This window comes from Dama dama, chromosome 17, assembly GCF_033118175.1.
Source record: "Dama dama isolate Ldn47 chromosome 17, ASM3311817v1, whole genome shotgun sequence".
Taxonomy (NCBI): domain Eukaryota; kingdom Metazoa; phylum Chordata; class Mammalia; order Artiodactyla; family Cervidae; genus Dama; species Dama dama.
Genome location: NC_083697.1, coordinates 70,190,845 through 70,208,141, shown reverse-complemented (window position 1 = coordinate 70,208,141; position 17,297 = coordinate 70,190,845). Strand labels below are relative to the sequence as shown.

Below are 17,297 nucleotides of genomic sequence, written 5' to 3'. Positions count from 1 at the left end.
GCTTGGTGAATTTCAGCCAGGAAAGAATTCCAATGTGGTGGAAGTTAGTGAGTTGAGGGAAGAATGAGGAGAATATGAGGCCCAGGAGGGTGTGGGATGGTTAGGGTTAGGGTTAGGGTTGTTCCATTTACTCTATTAAATTACTGATTTTACTACAAGGTGACATACTTTGGAGCTTCCCAGGTGGCTCGGTGGTAAAGAATTTGCCTGCCAATGCAGGAGATGTGAGTCAACCTCTGACTGGGGAAGATCCCTGGGAGAAGGAAATGGCAACCCACTCCAGTATTCTTGCCTGGGAAATCCCAAGGACAGAGTAATCTGGCGAGCTACAGTCCATGGGGTCGCGAAAGAGTCGGACATGACTTAACAGCTAAACAGCAACAACATATTTAGAAGAATCAGATAAATCAGTGTGAGTTTTAGGTTTGGAAAGGTAACAGCACATGTAAAAGCATGCAAATAAGATATTCCTGAGGGGAAAGAAATGGGTATGTTTTAGTTGGGTTTAACCAAAGCTCAGGAAAGTGTTTATCGAAGATGATGACTGTTTAACCACATACATTTCGTGGAAATTTTCAGGAAGTTAAACCATTCAAAATTAAGTGTGTTAAACCAAGTGTGTTTCAGAAAGTTGAATTGAAATACGGTAGAAAAATTAGATACTGGCTTGTAATTAATATAACTGTGTTAAATCTATTGATATATTATCATAGTACATTATTGTTTATGTGAATTAATCAGTCCATTTATAAAATCAGTTCTGGAGTGTGTTTTTTAAAATGAAGGAAATGGAACAGGTTTTTTTCTGGAAATAAGTGATATATAACATCTAAAAATTATTTTTATTGCTTTTACAGGTGGTACCATAGGAATATTACTAGAAATCAGGCAGAACATCTTTTGAGACAAGAGGTAATTTATTCATAAGTAATTTTGTGGAATTTCAAAATTTCTGAGAGGTAAATTATAAATACTCAGCTAAAATGTTTTATCACTTCCTGATTTTTTTTTACTTCTAAAATATTATTACAACTTTACTGCTACTACATTTTCTATTAAATTATAAACTAGATTGATTTGTATCAAATCATGTTTTCCATTGATTTTCACCACAATTTCACATATCTTTCTCCTGAAATGATTTCATCTCTAACATACCAAAACTGCTTCATTCACTGCAAGGTGCATTCTGCCAGAAGGGTCTCTATTTGAACTGCCTGTATACATTTGCATCAACGTCAATCCAAGAGATACTCTGTCCTCCTGAGCTCAGCTTAGACTCATAAAAAGCACAGATACAGAAAAGTGCGTGCAGCTACACCTTCATTCTTGGGAACAGAAGGAAGAGTGGAGCAGCCAGAATATCATACTTGGATCAAAACTGCTCATTTAGGTCAAAACAAAACAGAACTGAGTATAGTTTAAATATCCCACTGACGGTATCAGCTGTGGGTAAATGAATAGTCAAAACTAGAAAGTAGCTGAGAAGCATGCGTGTCATTATGACCTGATGTCAGATGTTGAGGAAATCTAGTAATATGAGTGAGAAAAAAGTCAGTTCTGTAACTCAAAACTCAGTGCCAGTAATGACCTATGACACAGGGAAGATCCAGTTAGTATTTGGGGGATAGGCTGAGTACAAGGAACACAGGCCTCTCAGGGGCTGGTGGGGATGGAGGTTGGCGGTCTGGCCCGGTCTTGTTGGCTACAAGAAAAGGGAGCATGGCGGCAAATGCGATACCTGCCCGGCATGGCGATGTTATGTATTAGTTGGTTCAGAACGGAAAAGGAAGACGTGGTGATAGGCAGGCAACACTGGAGGAAGGAAGTGGACCATTCGGTCCACGGAAAGCAAGCTTATCACAGGCAATATGGACCGAATCACTGGGCTGAGAGGGTTCTACATGAGGTTCTGCATCTGAGAGGAAGCCAGAACAGGGTGAGGATCTGACCTCCCTACCAAGAGTAGAATGGGGCATTTTGTGGCAAAACCTCCATACCCACAACCCAGATATCACAAATGGTAGCACTGATCATAACATTCTGTAATAAAATAAGACATTCCAGAAACTGTTGAGGCCCACCCTCTCCCTTATCTTTTTGGTTCTTACTTCTCAGAGGCAACCACAATAGAGGGGCATGTTCCCATTTTGTCCATGGGTTTATACTTTTATCACATGTATGTGCATAAACAACCTATAGTGCTTGTTTATGTGTTTTAACATTTGATGTCAAGGAGAGCACATGTATGTTGATTTTTCAACAAAACAGTATATTTTCTATTTAATTCTTAGGCATACACATGGATCAAACACATACCTTCAACTATTGTGTACTATTTCATTACGAGTATATAAAAATGTATCAATTTTACTGTAGATAAACATTCTAATCATTTCTAATTTTTTGCTCTTACAAACAGTGCTGCAAAGAACATCCTTGTTCATGTCATCTTGTATACAAGGGCAAGGGTTCTTTCAATTACACTCCAGAATGGAACCATCTGGTCAGAGGAGATGTGTAGATTTAACATTACTAGATACTGTGTGTTCAAATCAGGATTCAGGTACCTAGACCAATTTATACTCTTACAGGGAGTGAAAAACCTGGTTTCCTACATGGACTTTCCTCATGGCTCAGATGGTAAGGGATCTGCCTGTAGTGCAGGAGACCTGGGTTCGATCCCTAGGTTGGGAAGATCCCCTGGAGGAAGACTTGGCAACTTGTTCCAGTATCCTTGCCTGGGAAACCCCACGGGCAGAGGAGCCTGGCAGGCTATAACCATGGGGTTGCAAAGAGTCAGACACAACTGAGTGATTAACACTCACTCACATTCTTACTAACAGTGGGTACATTCACATTTTTTCCCCAGTTCACTGAGTGAAAAAACTCTGTATTTTAAAATGTACGTTTCCTTGGTAAACAGTTCAACTGAAGTAACTTTCCATGCGTCTTTGACCAGCTGTGCTGCCTCTGCTGTTACATGCCTGTTAATATCCTTTGCTCATTTTTCTATGTGTTTGGTTTTTTTACACTGATCAATATGTGTTGTACTTAAGAAATATATTCTGAATACCAATCTTTGGGCATTATGTGTTGCAATGATATTTTTTGGATTTCTGGCTTTTTGTAAACCTTAGACTATTGTCTTATACAAAAATTTTTAAATGTTAATGTCAAATCTCTCAATATTTTTCTTTATGATATCTGCTTTTTGTTTTGCTTTATTTACTGTAAGAGATTCCTCTCTATTCTGAGGTAATAAAGGAATTTTATATTTTTCTTTAAATGTTTTAAAGATGTGCTTTCACATTTAGGACTTTAATCTGTCTGAAGAATGTATGTATGATGTTTTAAATGCATACATATTTTTCCTATATGTCTTAAAATATTTGTGTAATTTACATATTTTCCAATTTTTATTTTTAAAATTATTCCTGGTTTAAATTTTATTTGGTTATGAGCCATTTAAAATATATATTGCTAGTTTGGCTTTCCTCAATTTAGCAATTTTCCTGTTAAGTTCAAAGTGAGCCCAGCTTCTAATTTTCTGTTCTCTTTGTCTGGTTTTGGTATAAATGTTATCCTAACATCATAAAATGAATTGGAATGTGGGTTTTTTAATCTCTTTTTCTAATCTCTGAAATTGTTTATATCAGATAGACATTATTTGTTTCTTGAAGGTTAGTTAAAGTTTCATAAAATAGTCTGACAAAGACCATATCTACCCTTGTAAGAAAGAGAAAAAAATACATTATTGCCTTCTCCACTTTGACCACTTTGAGAAAGTAAATGGAAGTTTTGAACATACCATTTGCTGTACACTCATCGTGGATTATAATTAAGCCCTAGTTTTGACTAGCCTGCTGACTTTATAGTGAGTTGTTGTACATTCCAGTTACATAGATGTTCCCCTGAGATTTTGGTGAAATTTAAGGGAAGCAGAAGTCTGCATTTGCAGTGAAAAATGATTGGTCTCTTTTTCATATTTAAGGGGCATGTGGCTATTTTCATACTAATTTTGATATCACATGCATTCTTTTCATGATCTTATTCTGCCACTATAAACATATCAACAAAAATGTTGTTTCCAAAATGCAGTTTTTAAAACCTGGGCTTTATTAATAGTAGCAGTTTTGAAAAATGTGAGGTTAGTAGCTGCGGAAATCAAGCACTAGGTGGCACCCAGTTATCTTAGCACTGGAGATATTGACAGTTGTCAGTTTTTTAACTCACTTATTTTTAAACTTGATTCACAGCCGCTTTACAACGCCGTGCTAGTTCCTGCTGTGCAGCACAGTGCGCTTTCCTGTTTTAAGCATGACGCTCCCTCTGGCTGGTCTCTCTGTTTAAGAAACTTTCTGAAAATATGTTTTGTCTGTATGAACTCCAGAATTAATTTGCCTTGTTTAAGAAACCTTCCTGTTGTTTGCATTAAATTTACAGATTAATTTAGGGAAGATTATTTATGCATTACAAATCAGTGTGGTTTGGGGACCAGTTTGTTCCAGGACCTATATATTAATTATTCACATAGAAAAAAATCAAAATTAGACCCAAACCTCAAGCAAAAGTTGATATTAGATAGGATGAAAGACCTAATTAGAAAAAGCAAATGCTTTTGTATTTTTCAGGAGAATTTTAAGGTTTTCTTCATTTAACTCTTGCACATGTATTTTTAAATTTATATTAAAATAATTTATCTTTTTTTTCTATTATAAATGGGCATATCTTTTTATTTTTACTTTTGAAATCTCTTGATTTCCATGAATTAATTTTGTAACTGATGACTTTAATGAATTCAAAGCTTTCTTTTTTTTTTTTGTTAGGTAAGAAGTGAATTTATTTAGAGAGAAACACACCCCACAGACAGAATATGGGCCATCACAGAAGGCAAGTGTGGCTCAAATATTGTTTTGTGGTAGTTTTTCAGTTGATGCTCTTAGGTTTAGGTACGTAATCTTAGCAGTAGCAAACATTATTTCAACCCTCTTTTACAATTTTATTTCAGGGTTCTAATTTCTGCCTCATTTAATGGCACTGGCTAGTTTCTCAGAACAGTTTTAAATACCAGTGCTGAAAGTGGGCATTTCTTTTTTCCTAATTTTAGTCAGAATGATTTCCACATAAAGCATGATGCTGGACTTGGGACCAAAGTAAATAACGGCTATTGTGTTAAAGAATATATATATACACATATAGGTGAGATCATATGGTATTTGTCCTTCTTGGTCTGGTTTATTTCACTTAGCATAATACCCTCTGCTGCTGCTGCCGCTAAGTCGCTTCAGTCATGTCCGACTCTGTGGGACGCCATAGACAGAGCCCACCAGGCTCTGCTGTCCCTGGGATTCTCCCTAGGTCTGTCCATATTGTCACAAATGGCAAGATTTCATTATTTTTTATGGCTAAGTAATATTCCATTGTATATGTATACCACATCTTCTTTATCCATTCATCTATCAATGGACACTTAGGTTGCTTCCATATCTTGACTATTGTAAATAATGCTGCTATGAACATGTATCTTTTCAAATTAATGTTTTTGTTTTCTTTGGGTGAATACCCAGAAGTAGAATTACTGGACCATGTGGTAGTTCTATTTGAGGAATCTTCATGCTATTTTCCATAGTGGCTGCACCGATTTGTAATCCAACAAAGAGTACACAAGGGTGCTCTTTCCTCCACATCCTTGGCAACACTTGTCTCTTTGATGACAGCCTTTCTAACAGGTGTGAGGTGATATCTCAAGGTGATTTTGATTTGCATTTCCCTGATAATTAGTGGTATTGAACATCTTTTCATGGGTCTGTTTGCCATCTATAGGTCTTCTTTGGAAAAATGTCTGTTCGGGTCCTCTGCCCATTTTTAAACAGAATTGTTTGTTTTTTGATGTTGAGTTGTATGAGTTCTTTGTATATTTTAGGTACTAACCCCTGATCAGATATATCTTTTGTAAATATCTATTCCCTTTCAGTAAGCTGCCTTTTCATTTTGTTGGTCATTTCTTTCACTATATAGAAGCTTTTTAGTTTAATGTAGTCTTGTTCATTTTTGCTTGTTTCCTTTGCCTGAGAAGACAAATCCAAAAAAAATGTTGCTAAGACCAATGTTAGAGAGCATACTGTCCATGTTCTTTTCTAGGACTTTGATGGTTTCAGGTCTTACAGTAAGTCTTTAATCCACTTTGAGTTTATTTTGATATGTTGTGGCAGAAAGTAGCCCAGTTTGATTCCTTTGCATTGGCTGTCCAGTTTTCCCATTACAGTTTATTGAAAAGGCTGTCTTTCCCCCATTGTGTATTTTTGCCCTTTTTTGGTCACAGATCATTTGACCATATAAGCATGGGTTTATTTCTGGGCTCTCTATTGTACCACTGGTTAAAAACTCTGACCAGAAAAGGCTTGTTTCTTGGTAAGCATCTGGAAGGAGGAGACAATGTATTATGTTCCTCTTGAGGGGTCACATCATGTTGTTAGGGTTGTGCAATTCTCACCAGTACTTCATAAGTGTAAATGTTCATGAGTTTGACAAGATCTGAGATATTTTCCTCTTCATGAATATAAGCAAACTTAATAGAGATAAAGATTTTTTTTAGAAAATGATATCAAACAAACCAAACCAAGCAGTCCAACCTTCAAGTTTATTTAAAAGTAGTTTCAAAGAATGTCAAAAGTGTTAGTTGCTAAGTCCTGCCTGACTCTTTGCGACCCCATGGACCATAGCCTGCCAGACTCCTCTGTCCATGGGATTTTCCAGGCAAGAATACTGGAATGGGTTGCCATTCCCTTCTCCAGGGAATCTTCCTGACCCAGGGATCAAACTTAGGTCTCTCGCATTGCAGGCAGATTTTTTACCATCTGAGCCACCCAAAGCCTAAAGAATGTCATTGGGGATCCAACTGATAATGTAAACATCAAACTTACTATAATATTCTTCCCTCTTGCCATGTCTCCCTCTGTCTCTCCTACATCCCTGCATGCATGCTAAGTCACTTCACTCGTGCACAACTCTGCAACCCCATGGACTGTAGCCCACCAGGCTCCTTTGTCCATAGGGTTTTCCAGGCAAGAATATTGGAGTGGGTTGCCATGCCCTTCTCCAGAGGATATTCCCAACCCAGGGATCGAATCTGCATCTCTTGTGTCTCCTGAATCGGCAGGTGGGCTCTTTACCTCTAGTACCACCCAAGAAGCTTATATCCTTAGAGCAAAGAAAATGGTTCTCCTTGCTCTTCTCTCAAGACTTCTCCAAGTCTATTCTCTTTCCATCTGTGTCATAAACTGGTCTTTTCTCCCCATTCCTCAGCTTCCCAGATGTATTTCTCCCTGCCTCCCTCACCCCCCCCTTGCCATATTGTTTCTTTTCCTGTAAAGAAAAATCCTGTCCATTTGTCTCAGAGTTCTTCTTATTCATCAGCTCTTTTATCTATTACTTAATCAATATACAAAAATAACTAAATGGTGGGGTACAAGGTTGTCAAGTGCAGTATTAGAAAAATCATAAGTGAAGTTTTAAAATGCTCACACATTGCAGATTCTTATCCCAATTTTATTTTATAGGTATGATAGCTAAATCTGTAAGGATTTAAGAGATAAGATTGTGTGTACTTATAAAAATAATATCATCCTTCTATAGTAAGTCAGTATAGCTTTAGTTTTTATTATAGAGATATTTGTCTTTCTTCCAAATAAGGAATAAACATGTACAATGAATGAATTGTTTTGCAGTCTAAAGAAGGTGCATTTATTGTCAGAGATTCAAGACATTTGGGATCCTACACCATTTCTGTGTTTATAAGAGATAAGAGGTAAGCAATTGTGATTTTGGTCACTTTAGAAATAACAATCACTAGGATATTCATTGTTAAAGAGACACCACCACAAAGAGAATGGAAGTGAGAGCCTAACATAGAAAACTGCTGGCCTGGATATTGGGACAACTAATTGGTTCCCAACTAATTTTATCCCCTAAGAAGCTCTGTGTGTGATATTAAATATAAGTTCTTACACTCTCTCGTCTCCTTTTCTCAAGTATCAAGTGAGGAGATTTGATTAGTTGTAGCACACACTGCTGATGCTTTCCTCATATCCCTTGGTTAACCCCAGGGTTTACCTATAGAGAGCTCTCTTGTATGCAGGAAGCTTCCTGTTTTTACTTCGTTCTTTGCCTATGGGTTCTTGTGATCTCCCGGGGGTGGACTGGAAGTGACTAAGAGCATTGTAGGAGTGACCCTCCATCCATGTGAAATAGAAGATAGATTCCTCAGGTCCTTTGCACTTTAGTGGGACAACTCCGAGGTCTGTTCCAGTCTCTCATGGCTTCCTAAAGGGATTAACAAACCTGCTCATCAAGACACGCTATGCTGGTTTTCCTCCTTTCTTTGTCTCACATCTCTCACAGTGCATTTGTTTATTCATTGGACTGATACCTGATTCAGTAGATACTTGTAAGTGTCCATTACAAGCTGTACATTTTTGAACACTAGACTTGTCACCTAGACATCTTTGGCTGAAGTTATATTTAAATCTAAGACCCTAATGCCATAGCCGTTGGTGAGGACCTGTTTATTGTAACCCTATCTACTTTTCAGTGTGTAGTGAGGATACGAGGTTTTGAAGTTGAGTCCTGTTGCTTAATGATTGACTTGGTTCCAAAGTGATCTTTTGCTTGTTTACAAACTCACATTTTATTGGTTGTAGAAATATGGAGGCTACCATCAAGCATTATCAAATTAAAAGGAATGACTCAGGACAGTGGTACGTGGCTGAAGGACACCTGTTTCAATCAATCCCTGAGTTGATCTGGTATCACCAGCACAATGCAGCCGGTAAGTTGGAAAATTCAGGCTGGGAGAGTTGGGAAGCCAGGCCCCAGGCAGGTTATGTGTCTTTGGTCAGACATTTAACAGGAACAAATATCCCTGAAGAAATGTTTAAGAGCTTGAAATACAACCTGTCTTCTGGGAAGTTCTCCTCCTCAGTGATGTTTTTTTGTTTTTCTAGTCAGAGGGGCAAGAGTAGGTTGATTTTTTACATTTCTGCCAGGTTAGAAAAAAGATACATGACAAAGATTCAAAAGGCCATTTAGTCACTATACATTTGTTCTTGAAATTTACATGGTGCTAAATGTAATAAAATTTCAAATGTCTTAAAGAATCATGCTTTTTTTTCTTTGCCCCTATAAATTTGCTCTCTAGACAGTTGCAGTAGAAAATTACCCTTAAATGTCTCATTCTCTGTTCTTTCCTGTTTGGAGACCATGCACAGTCTTTCTCAGTCATAATCTGACTTAAATATACCATACCAGAGGCATATTTAACCCCCTACTCTTGCTGTTATTTGAAATAATGGCTACTTTTGCAAACCTATCATCTGTGGAAAGATGTAAGATTCTAGAAAGTTCCATCACAATTACAATCACAGCTCTGACCTTCAGCCCTCATTCAGTCTATTCTGGACTACTCTGAGTCCAAGGGGAATCTCTTTACCTCAACATGATAGAATTTGGAACCCAATGTACAGTTCATATTGTTTTGATTTCTTGATGCACAGTACTTTTTAAGATTTTTCTTTTTTTTTAAAGATTTTTCTCATGAAAAGTTGTATTGACAAAAAGAATCCCTTTTGGAAAGCAGTCACTTTTCTATTACACTGGTTTTATATATCAGGAATAAATCCATGGAAATTTTATACACTTATGGGCTGAGTCCACCTGGATATTCCTGGTGGTCACTGGGCATTTGGTTAGAGAGGAAGTGGCAACGTGTTTGAGTGAGGCCAGTGAAGACGTATTTGTGGCCAGAGATAGAAACCTTTAGAATCAGATCAGGTCTGAGTTTTCTTCTTCACACTCTTCTTTCCTCTTCCTTCAAAGATGAAATTTAAGAAACTCAGTGTTTGTGGTGGTGAGGTTAAAAAAAGTACTGTGGCAGATCAGGATGTGCTAACCTAAAAGATGTTAGTGATAAATGGTTTAGTAAAGGGAAAAAAGTGCAAAACAGTATATTTATAGCCTCACTTTTGCAGAGTAATACACACTCACACAGACATGTGTGCCTAGGAAAATTCTGTTAAAGTTTAGATTATAATTTTTGAACTAATAAGATGATAACAGACTATAAACTGCTAATGTTTACCTCTGGGGAAGGAGACTGAGGGTAAGGAAAACTTTTATTTTCTGCTTTATAGATTGCCCTAGGGTTTTTTTTTTTTTTATTACAATATACATATACATAAATTATTCTTACAGTGTATGAAATACCATACAGATAACTTTTAAAATTAAAGCTAGATCAAACAATAAGAAGATGAAAAACAGGAGTTGAAAACTTATAACTATGGCTGCTGTTAGAGAGAAAAGAAAGTAGAAAAGAGATAAGACAAAGAGGAAGAAAAATGATAAGAGGAAAGGCACGGGATCCAGAATCAACTAGTATTTATTGAAGACTTACTTTGGGCCAGACCCTATTTATGTCTATTTATTTATTTAATCCTCAGAGAAATCCAATGAGGTTGATACTGTTGACATCATCATCTCACAGATGAGGAAACTGAGGCATGATTTGTGCTCAAGCTCACACCATTAATAGGTATTTGAGCCAAGATTTGAAACCACAGAAATCTATGAAACCATTGGAGCCATTAAACCCACTGGCTCCACAGTCTGTGTTTAATGACTGCTGTCTTTTCCAGAAAGAAGCAAATTAGATGATTGGAGAGACCATTTTAGAGGAGTCTTGGAACCCATGACTGACCCATCTACTTTTTGACTTCTGGTCACTTTAGCTCGTAACAATCCATCTCCTTACCAGAAGTAAGAATAGTGCAAAGAGAGTGACAGAATTTTTGTTTCTATCAGAGAGATACACTGTCACTAAACTGTTGGTAGTAATTCACAGGATAAAAATATTTGGCAAACAAAAACTTTGAATTCAGAGGGAAGTGTTAGGGTGTTAAAGCAGTTCCTCTTGTGTTTTTATTTGGATAGTGTGTTATAGAGTCCCAATTTGATGAGGGCTCTAATCCCAACTAGAGATTAGAGTCACTAGTCTAATTAGACTAGGGATTAATCCCTAATTAGACTCTAGGGATTAGAGTCACTAGTCACTCAGAGTCACTAGTAAGCATCCTCTCCTGTTTTCTGTTCAAACTTCTACCATTCTCAAAATCCCTCTTTCCAGAATTATCCACTGCCCATCAGCAAATTGCCTCTCTACTTCACTAAGAAAATTGAAGTCTAAGAGGTATAAACTATGTGCAAAATAAGCTGCTAGGATATATTGTACAACATAGAGACTTATAGCTAACATTTTATCATAACTGTAAGTGGAGTGTAACCTTTAAAAATTGTGAAACACCTTATTGTACAGCTGTAACTTATATAATATTGTGCATCAACTATATTCTGTTTTAAAAAATTAAAAGAAAATCAGTCACCGAACACGAGCTATCTCAATTTCATCCTTTTGCTTGCCATGTTCTTACCCTCATCTCACTCCCCTCAGCACACAGCATGTTTTCCTATAGTGAAATCTTGGAAATAATTTTAAGGTCTATTTAGTCATTGATGTTTATTGATTATTTGTTGAGTGTAAGAAGTTTATAGCAAAACATTGGCATTTCCATGAAACATATCAGATGTGTATATACGTTCAAATACACAGATAGAGATTTTTGCAAAGATGGTCCCAAAAATGATAACAAAGTATCTCTGGATACTAAGATTTTGGAAGGGACCTTTTCATTTTTGTATTTTCTTGGATTCTTTAACTTGTGTTCAATGAGCATATACTATATTATGAGAAGTCTTTTTCAAATAGGAAAAATAAGCAAACAGACTAGCTGTAGAATACTTTCTTTGGCTGATCTGTTTAGGGAATGGTTCCATCTTCCGGTATATTTGGCTTTTTCTCTTGTACCAGGAACTAGGATTAAAATGCTGGTTTCTCTTTCTCCCCAGGGCTCTTGTCCCGTCTCCGTTACCCAGTTGGTCTGATGGGCAGTTGTTTGCCGGCCACAGCTGGTTTTAGTTATGGTAAAGTATGCGTGTGTGCTCAAGTAAAAATCGAATCCAGTAAAACAGTTTACCCCAAGTTCCCTCTATGTTCTTTAAATTGTCAGCTCTTTTGAGATGTCTGTCTTGATATATGTTTTCTCCTCAAAGATTTGATCTCCTTTCTGAGATTCAAATGCATTTAAATGCATCTCATAAGGGCATATAAACTTTGGGGGAAATGTTTCACTTTTGCTTCAAGTTTCATTATACATTATTTGGAACCTGTTTGATAAATTCCAACTGGTTTTATTTGAATGATTGGGTTCTTGCTCTCGAGTTATGTGGGTGACTGGGAAATGACTGCTTCCCAATGGGACCTACTAAAATGAGCTGCTAAATCTGTCCTTTTCACCTTTTCAAATAGAACTTGGGTGAAGTTTGATTTGAACTGTTTTCTAGTGAATGTGGTAGTTGCACATCTATGAGAATAAGTAAGAGCCAAAGAATATTTCTTTCTAATTTGGTGATACTTTATTTCCTTAAATTTATCTCACTATGGGGACTAAGAATATGCTAAAAAAAACAAAACAAAACACAATTATTGTGTAGCAGGTACCCAGGATTCAGTCTCTGAATTGGGATGGAAAGATGATTCCAGAGTTTTATGGGTGCTTAGATTATTCCTCTACCCCATAAATACTACATGTTTAAAAATTCTACCATCAGCAATTTATCTAAATTAAATATGGTCCTCATTCATTAAAAAAATAAACTTTTCAAAATTTAAATATCCTTAACAGTATATAATTTTATAAATCTAGAGTCTGATTAATTTTGTCTCATTTTGATTACTTTACATAAACAGAATTCAGCACAGTGCATCCATGTCTAACTTCTTTCTCCACCGGCCCATGAGTGAATTCACCCGCGGTGTCGGAACCAGCCAGCTCGTGGTTGCTTGCATCCGTGCCGCACTGCGCTGCTACGCTCTGAGACTCTACTGCAATGGGCTTGCCCATTTTTCTTTATACAGCCATTTGGGTTGTAACCAATTATTGGCTTTTCTAAATAATATTATTATGAACATTCTTGTTTGTCTTTTGATAAAGTTTAATCACATTTATGCCCAGACAATGTTGGATGTATACTTAGAAGTAGATTTGCTCAGTCATAGAGTATGCACACACTCAGATTTAGTCAGTTTTCCAAAGAACTTATCCCAAATTATATTTCAATCAATGACATATGTGAGTTTCAACTGTTCCACATCTTTGTCCTTGCCAGTGTTTTGGTAGTGTTTGCTTGTTCTGGCTTGGTTTTTCTTCACATTTTAGCTAATCTAGTGCATGTGTGCATATATCATTTTGGTTTAAATATGCAATTTCCCTGATCAACTTTTCATAGGTTCAGTTGCCATTTTGGGTATTCTCTTTTGTGAGAGAAAACTCTATTCAAGTTTTTATTTAACACTTAAAAATAGGATTATATGCCTTTTCCTAGTTGATTTATTATTATTTTAAAAAGGACTTCTTAGGTTTGTTATATATTTTAAGAAATATCGTCCCCAAGTCTGTGGCTTACTTCTTCATTTTCTTAACGGGCTGTTTTTGATAAATAAGATTTTATGAAGTATACTTTATCAATATTTTCTCCTATGGTTATATTCTATTGAATAAATCTATGCCAATCCCAAGGTCATGAATATATTCTCCTATGTTGCTTTAAAAACACACCTACTATTTGGAAAGGGGAGTACCTTGCAAAGCCTGATACAAAGGTCCATCAGTCCTTATAATTCTTTTTTTTTTGGGGGGGTGGGGGGAGCGGATAGGGGAGAATGTGCTTCACAGCTTGTGAGATCTTAGTTCCCTGACCAGAAATTCAACCTGGGCACTGGAGAGTGAAAGCATGAAGTCCTAACCACTGGACAGCCAGGGAATTCCCTTTAATTCTTTTAAATGCATTATCTTAAAGTTCCAGCAGATGGTGGCATTGCTATATAAAAGGCTATATGTATGTATGTATATATATATATATATATATATATATATATATATATATATATATGAAAAGCTAAGATATGATTCTCAGAGTTTTCCAAAGCATTATTGCAAAAATAGTCCTTCCCTCCCCCCCCGCCACTGATTTGCTTCTATAGGATGAGACATATTCAGTAATGCAAATCTCATTTCAAACATACACTTAGATATAGGTTAGAATCTTAATATTGAAAATATTTATGTGATGAATTGTTTAGACTTTTTGCAAAAGAGAAAGAGCAAAAAAGCCCTTTAGGGGTGGGAGTGGCAGAGGAACAGTAAAAGAAACTGGGGTGGGGGTGGGGGGAACCGAGGTTTTATCTACCTCACAAGTTTACTTATCAGAACAAAAACAGTCTAGGGACATACAAATTTAGGTCCCACATCTGGTTTGGGCAGGTTTAGTTTAGAAGACACAGAACAGTGTTTCCTTCTGGGTCTCTTGGGAAAGAAAAAGCCTGTTTTGATACCCATAATTTCTCTCCAAGTAAGTGAGATTTGTATCTTTGTTTATTTTACTTATTTTACAAAAATGTGTTTATATGGCATGACTCAACATACAAAATTCCTTTAGAAATTATTGCATTTAAACTTGAATTCTGGAATTATACTTTTAAGCCACAGTGATAGTATTAAAAATGGTAACAGGCCCTTTCTACTCATTTATAAATGTTTTCAACCTCTCTGAAAAATAAAAGAAAATAGATCGAGATAATTCCTAGATCTTTTCTAGCTCTAAAATTTAACATTTTTCCTTGTAACATGGATATTTTACTTTTCCAGAAAAGTGGGAGATAGATCCATCTGAGTTGGCTTTTGTGAAGCAGATTGGAAGCGGTCAGTTTGGAGTGGTCTATTTAGGCCAATGGCGAGCACATGTCCAGGTAGCTATCAAGGCCATCAACGAAGGCTTCATGTCTGAAGAGGATTTCATTGAAGAAGCTAAAGTGATGATGTAAGTATACACAAAACCCAGATAAGTATGGCACAACATTTGGGTGTCATGGAAAGAACATGGATTTTGGAGTCAGTCACAAGTGGATTTGTGTCACAACTCTGCCCAAGCTAGTTGTGGGACCTGGGTAAATTATTTGGCTTCTGTGTGGCTTGAGTTATTTCATTTTTCCAAGCTTCAATTTCCTCACCTGTAAAATCTCACCTAGAATCTCTATCAAAAAGAAGGAATTAGAATTTAAATCCTTCTTCTGAGATGTTTAAATATGTACTTCTAATTTGATCAATTTAAACTTTGGGGGAAAATATTTCACTTTTATTTCAAATCTCATTATACATTTTTAGGAGCCCTTTTGATAAAGCAGGTGGAAGATGATGGTGAAAGGGGTGATAGCAGAGATGGAAAGAAGAGAATAGTTTCAGGATACATTGTTGAGATAAAATTATCAGAACTTGCTGATAAATTAGATGTGGCAAATCACTTAAGGAGACTGGGGGACCAAAAAGTGAAAACCAAGGTCTTCGGTGCACTATTAGGCAGAGAATGGCACAATTTACTGAAATGGGAGAGACTGGCTGAGGAATAGTTTTGGAGGAAAAATGAGTAATTCTACTTTGGACATGTTGAATTTGAGAGACCTAGTGGGTAGCCAAGTATGACCAAGGGTCAAGTGCATAATGAGTCTAGAGTTCAGGAGAGAGGTCAGCCTGGTCACCACAGATGACATTAAAAATTCTGACTTGATCTGATCACATGGGAAAAAAGAACAGTTAGAAGAGAAGGAGACCACAGAGTTTGAAAATATTTAAGTAACAAATTTACGTAAATATGACATATTTGTTCTACAGTGAATCATATGCATTTTTCTAAGATGAGAAAGGAATTTTTATTAATGGGTCCTAAAGTTACAGCAAACAGCAGTGTTCTTTTTCTGTTTGCATCTTTCTGTGCCCTTGAAAAATATTTGTCCTATTTGTTAGACTGAACCATACAAGTGAGGGTTTATTTATTTGTTCTTGCCTTATTTCTGGTAAAGGTTATTTCTTTTTTTCTGATAAACTTTTGCTAGTGGTCTTACTGAGCAAATACAGTGTAATGTTCTAATTCTTAAATGCTTACATGTGAATATCAATTTGGTGGCTTTCTCGTGGAAAATTAGTTTTCCGTTTAAAGAATTGCCCCCCTGCCATTATTCTGCACACATGTTTGCTGCATCCCCTAAGTGAAAATACACTTCATGAATTAGAAAGGTAAATCAGACAAAATCCTCACATATAATATGTACATGTGTGTGCTCAGTTGCTCAGTTGTGTCTGACTCTTGTGATCCCATAGACTGTAGTCTGCCAGGCTCCTCTATCCATGGAATTTCCCAGGCAAGAATAACTGCAGTGTGTTGCCATTTCCTACTCCAGGGAATCTTCCCAGAGTTGGAACCCGTCTCTTGTGTCTCCTGCATTGGCAGGCAGATTCTTCACCACTAGTGCCACCATATAATACATATATCTACAAATTAAAATTATGTATAGGTTCTTGAATATCTTTCTCCCCTACTTACTGGAGTGTTTCTGTTTGCTCATTATATGGGAATGTATCAATCACTCATACATGTTGTTTTAATATAATTAATCTCCCTGATTCATTGATCTTGTATTATCTTTATGGATGGAAAGAAGTAACATTTCAAGGTACTTTTGACTAACAAAATATAGTTTATTATATACCTCCTAAAGTTACAAACATTAATTTGAATATTCTATTCCATGTTCAAGCTGACTAGTTGGCATAAAAGGGCTTTAGGGACTAAATATTATAGTACAAAAGAAACAATAAACTTTTGACAAATAGATGACTAAAAAGTTTTTTCCTTTTTTTAAACTTTTTATTTTATATTAGACCATAGCCGATTAACAGTGTTGTGATAGTTTCAGGTGAATGGCAAAGGGACTTAGTCATGTATTTACATGTATCCATTCTCCCTGAAACGCCCCCCCCCCCAACCCAGGTTGCCACATTGCATTGAGGAGAGTACAGTAGGTCCTTGTTGGTTATCCATTTGAGATATAGCGTGTGGATCCAAACTCCCTAACTATCCCTTCTCCCAATCTTTCCCAGCTGGCAATCATAAGTTCATTCTCTAAGTCTGTGAATCTGTTTCTGTTTTGTAACTAAGTTCATTTGTATCATTTCATTTCTTTAAACAAATTTTCTTTAGATTTATTTTATTTTTGGCTATGCTGGGTCATTGCCACTGCACGGGCTTTTCTGTAGTAACGGTGAGCTGGGGCTACTCTCTCGCTGCAGTGC

At 36.5% G+C, this 17,297-nt stretch overlaps 1 protein-coding gene across 1 annotated transcript in view; it reads left to right on the top strand.

The window, feature by feature from the left end:
* The window catches only part of TXK (TXK tyrosine kinase), a 40,000-nt gene that overhangs the window by 11,848 nt on the left and 10,855 nt on the right, over positions 1 to 17,297 (top strand). Inside the window, exons 5-9 of the mRNA XM_061164702.1 lie at positions 858 to 912; positions 7,731 to 7,810; positions 8,703 to 8,830; positions 11,962 to 12,036; positions 14,820 to 14,991. Of these exons, the coding sequence (XP_061020685.1) occupies positions 858 to 912; positions 7,731 to 7,810; positions 8,703 to 8,830; positions 11,962 to 12,036; positions 14,820 to 14,991 (510 nt within the window). The remainder of the gene's footprint in view (positions 1 to 857; positions 913 to 7,730; positions 7,811 to 8,702; positions 8,831 to 11,961; positions 12,037 to 14,819; positions 14,992 to 17,297) is intronic.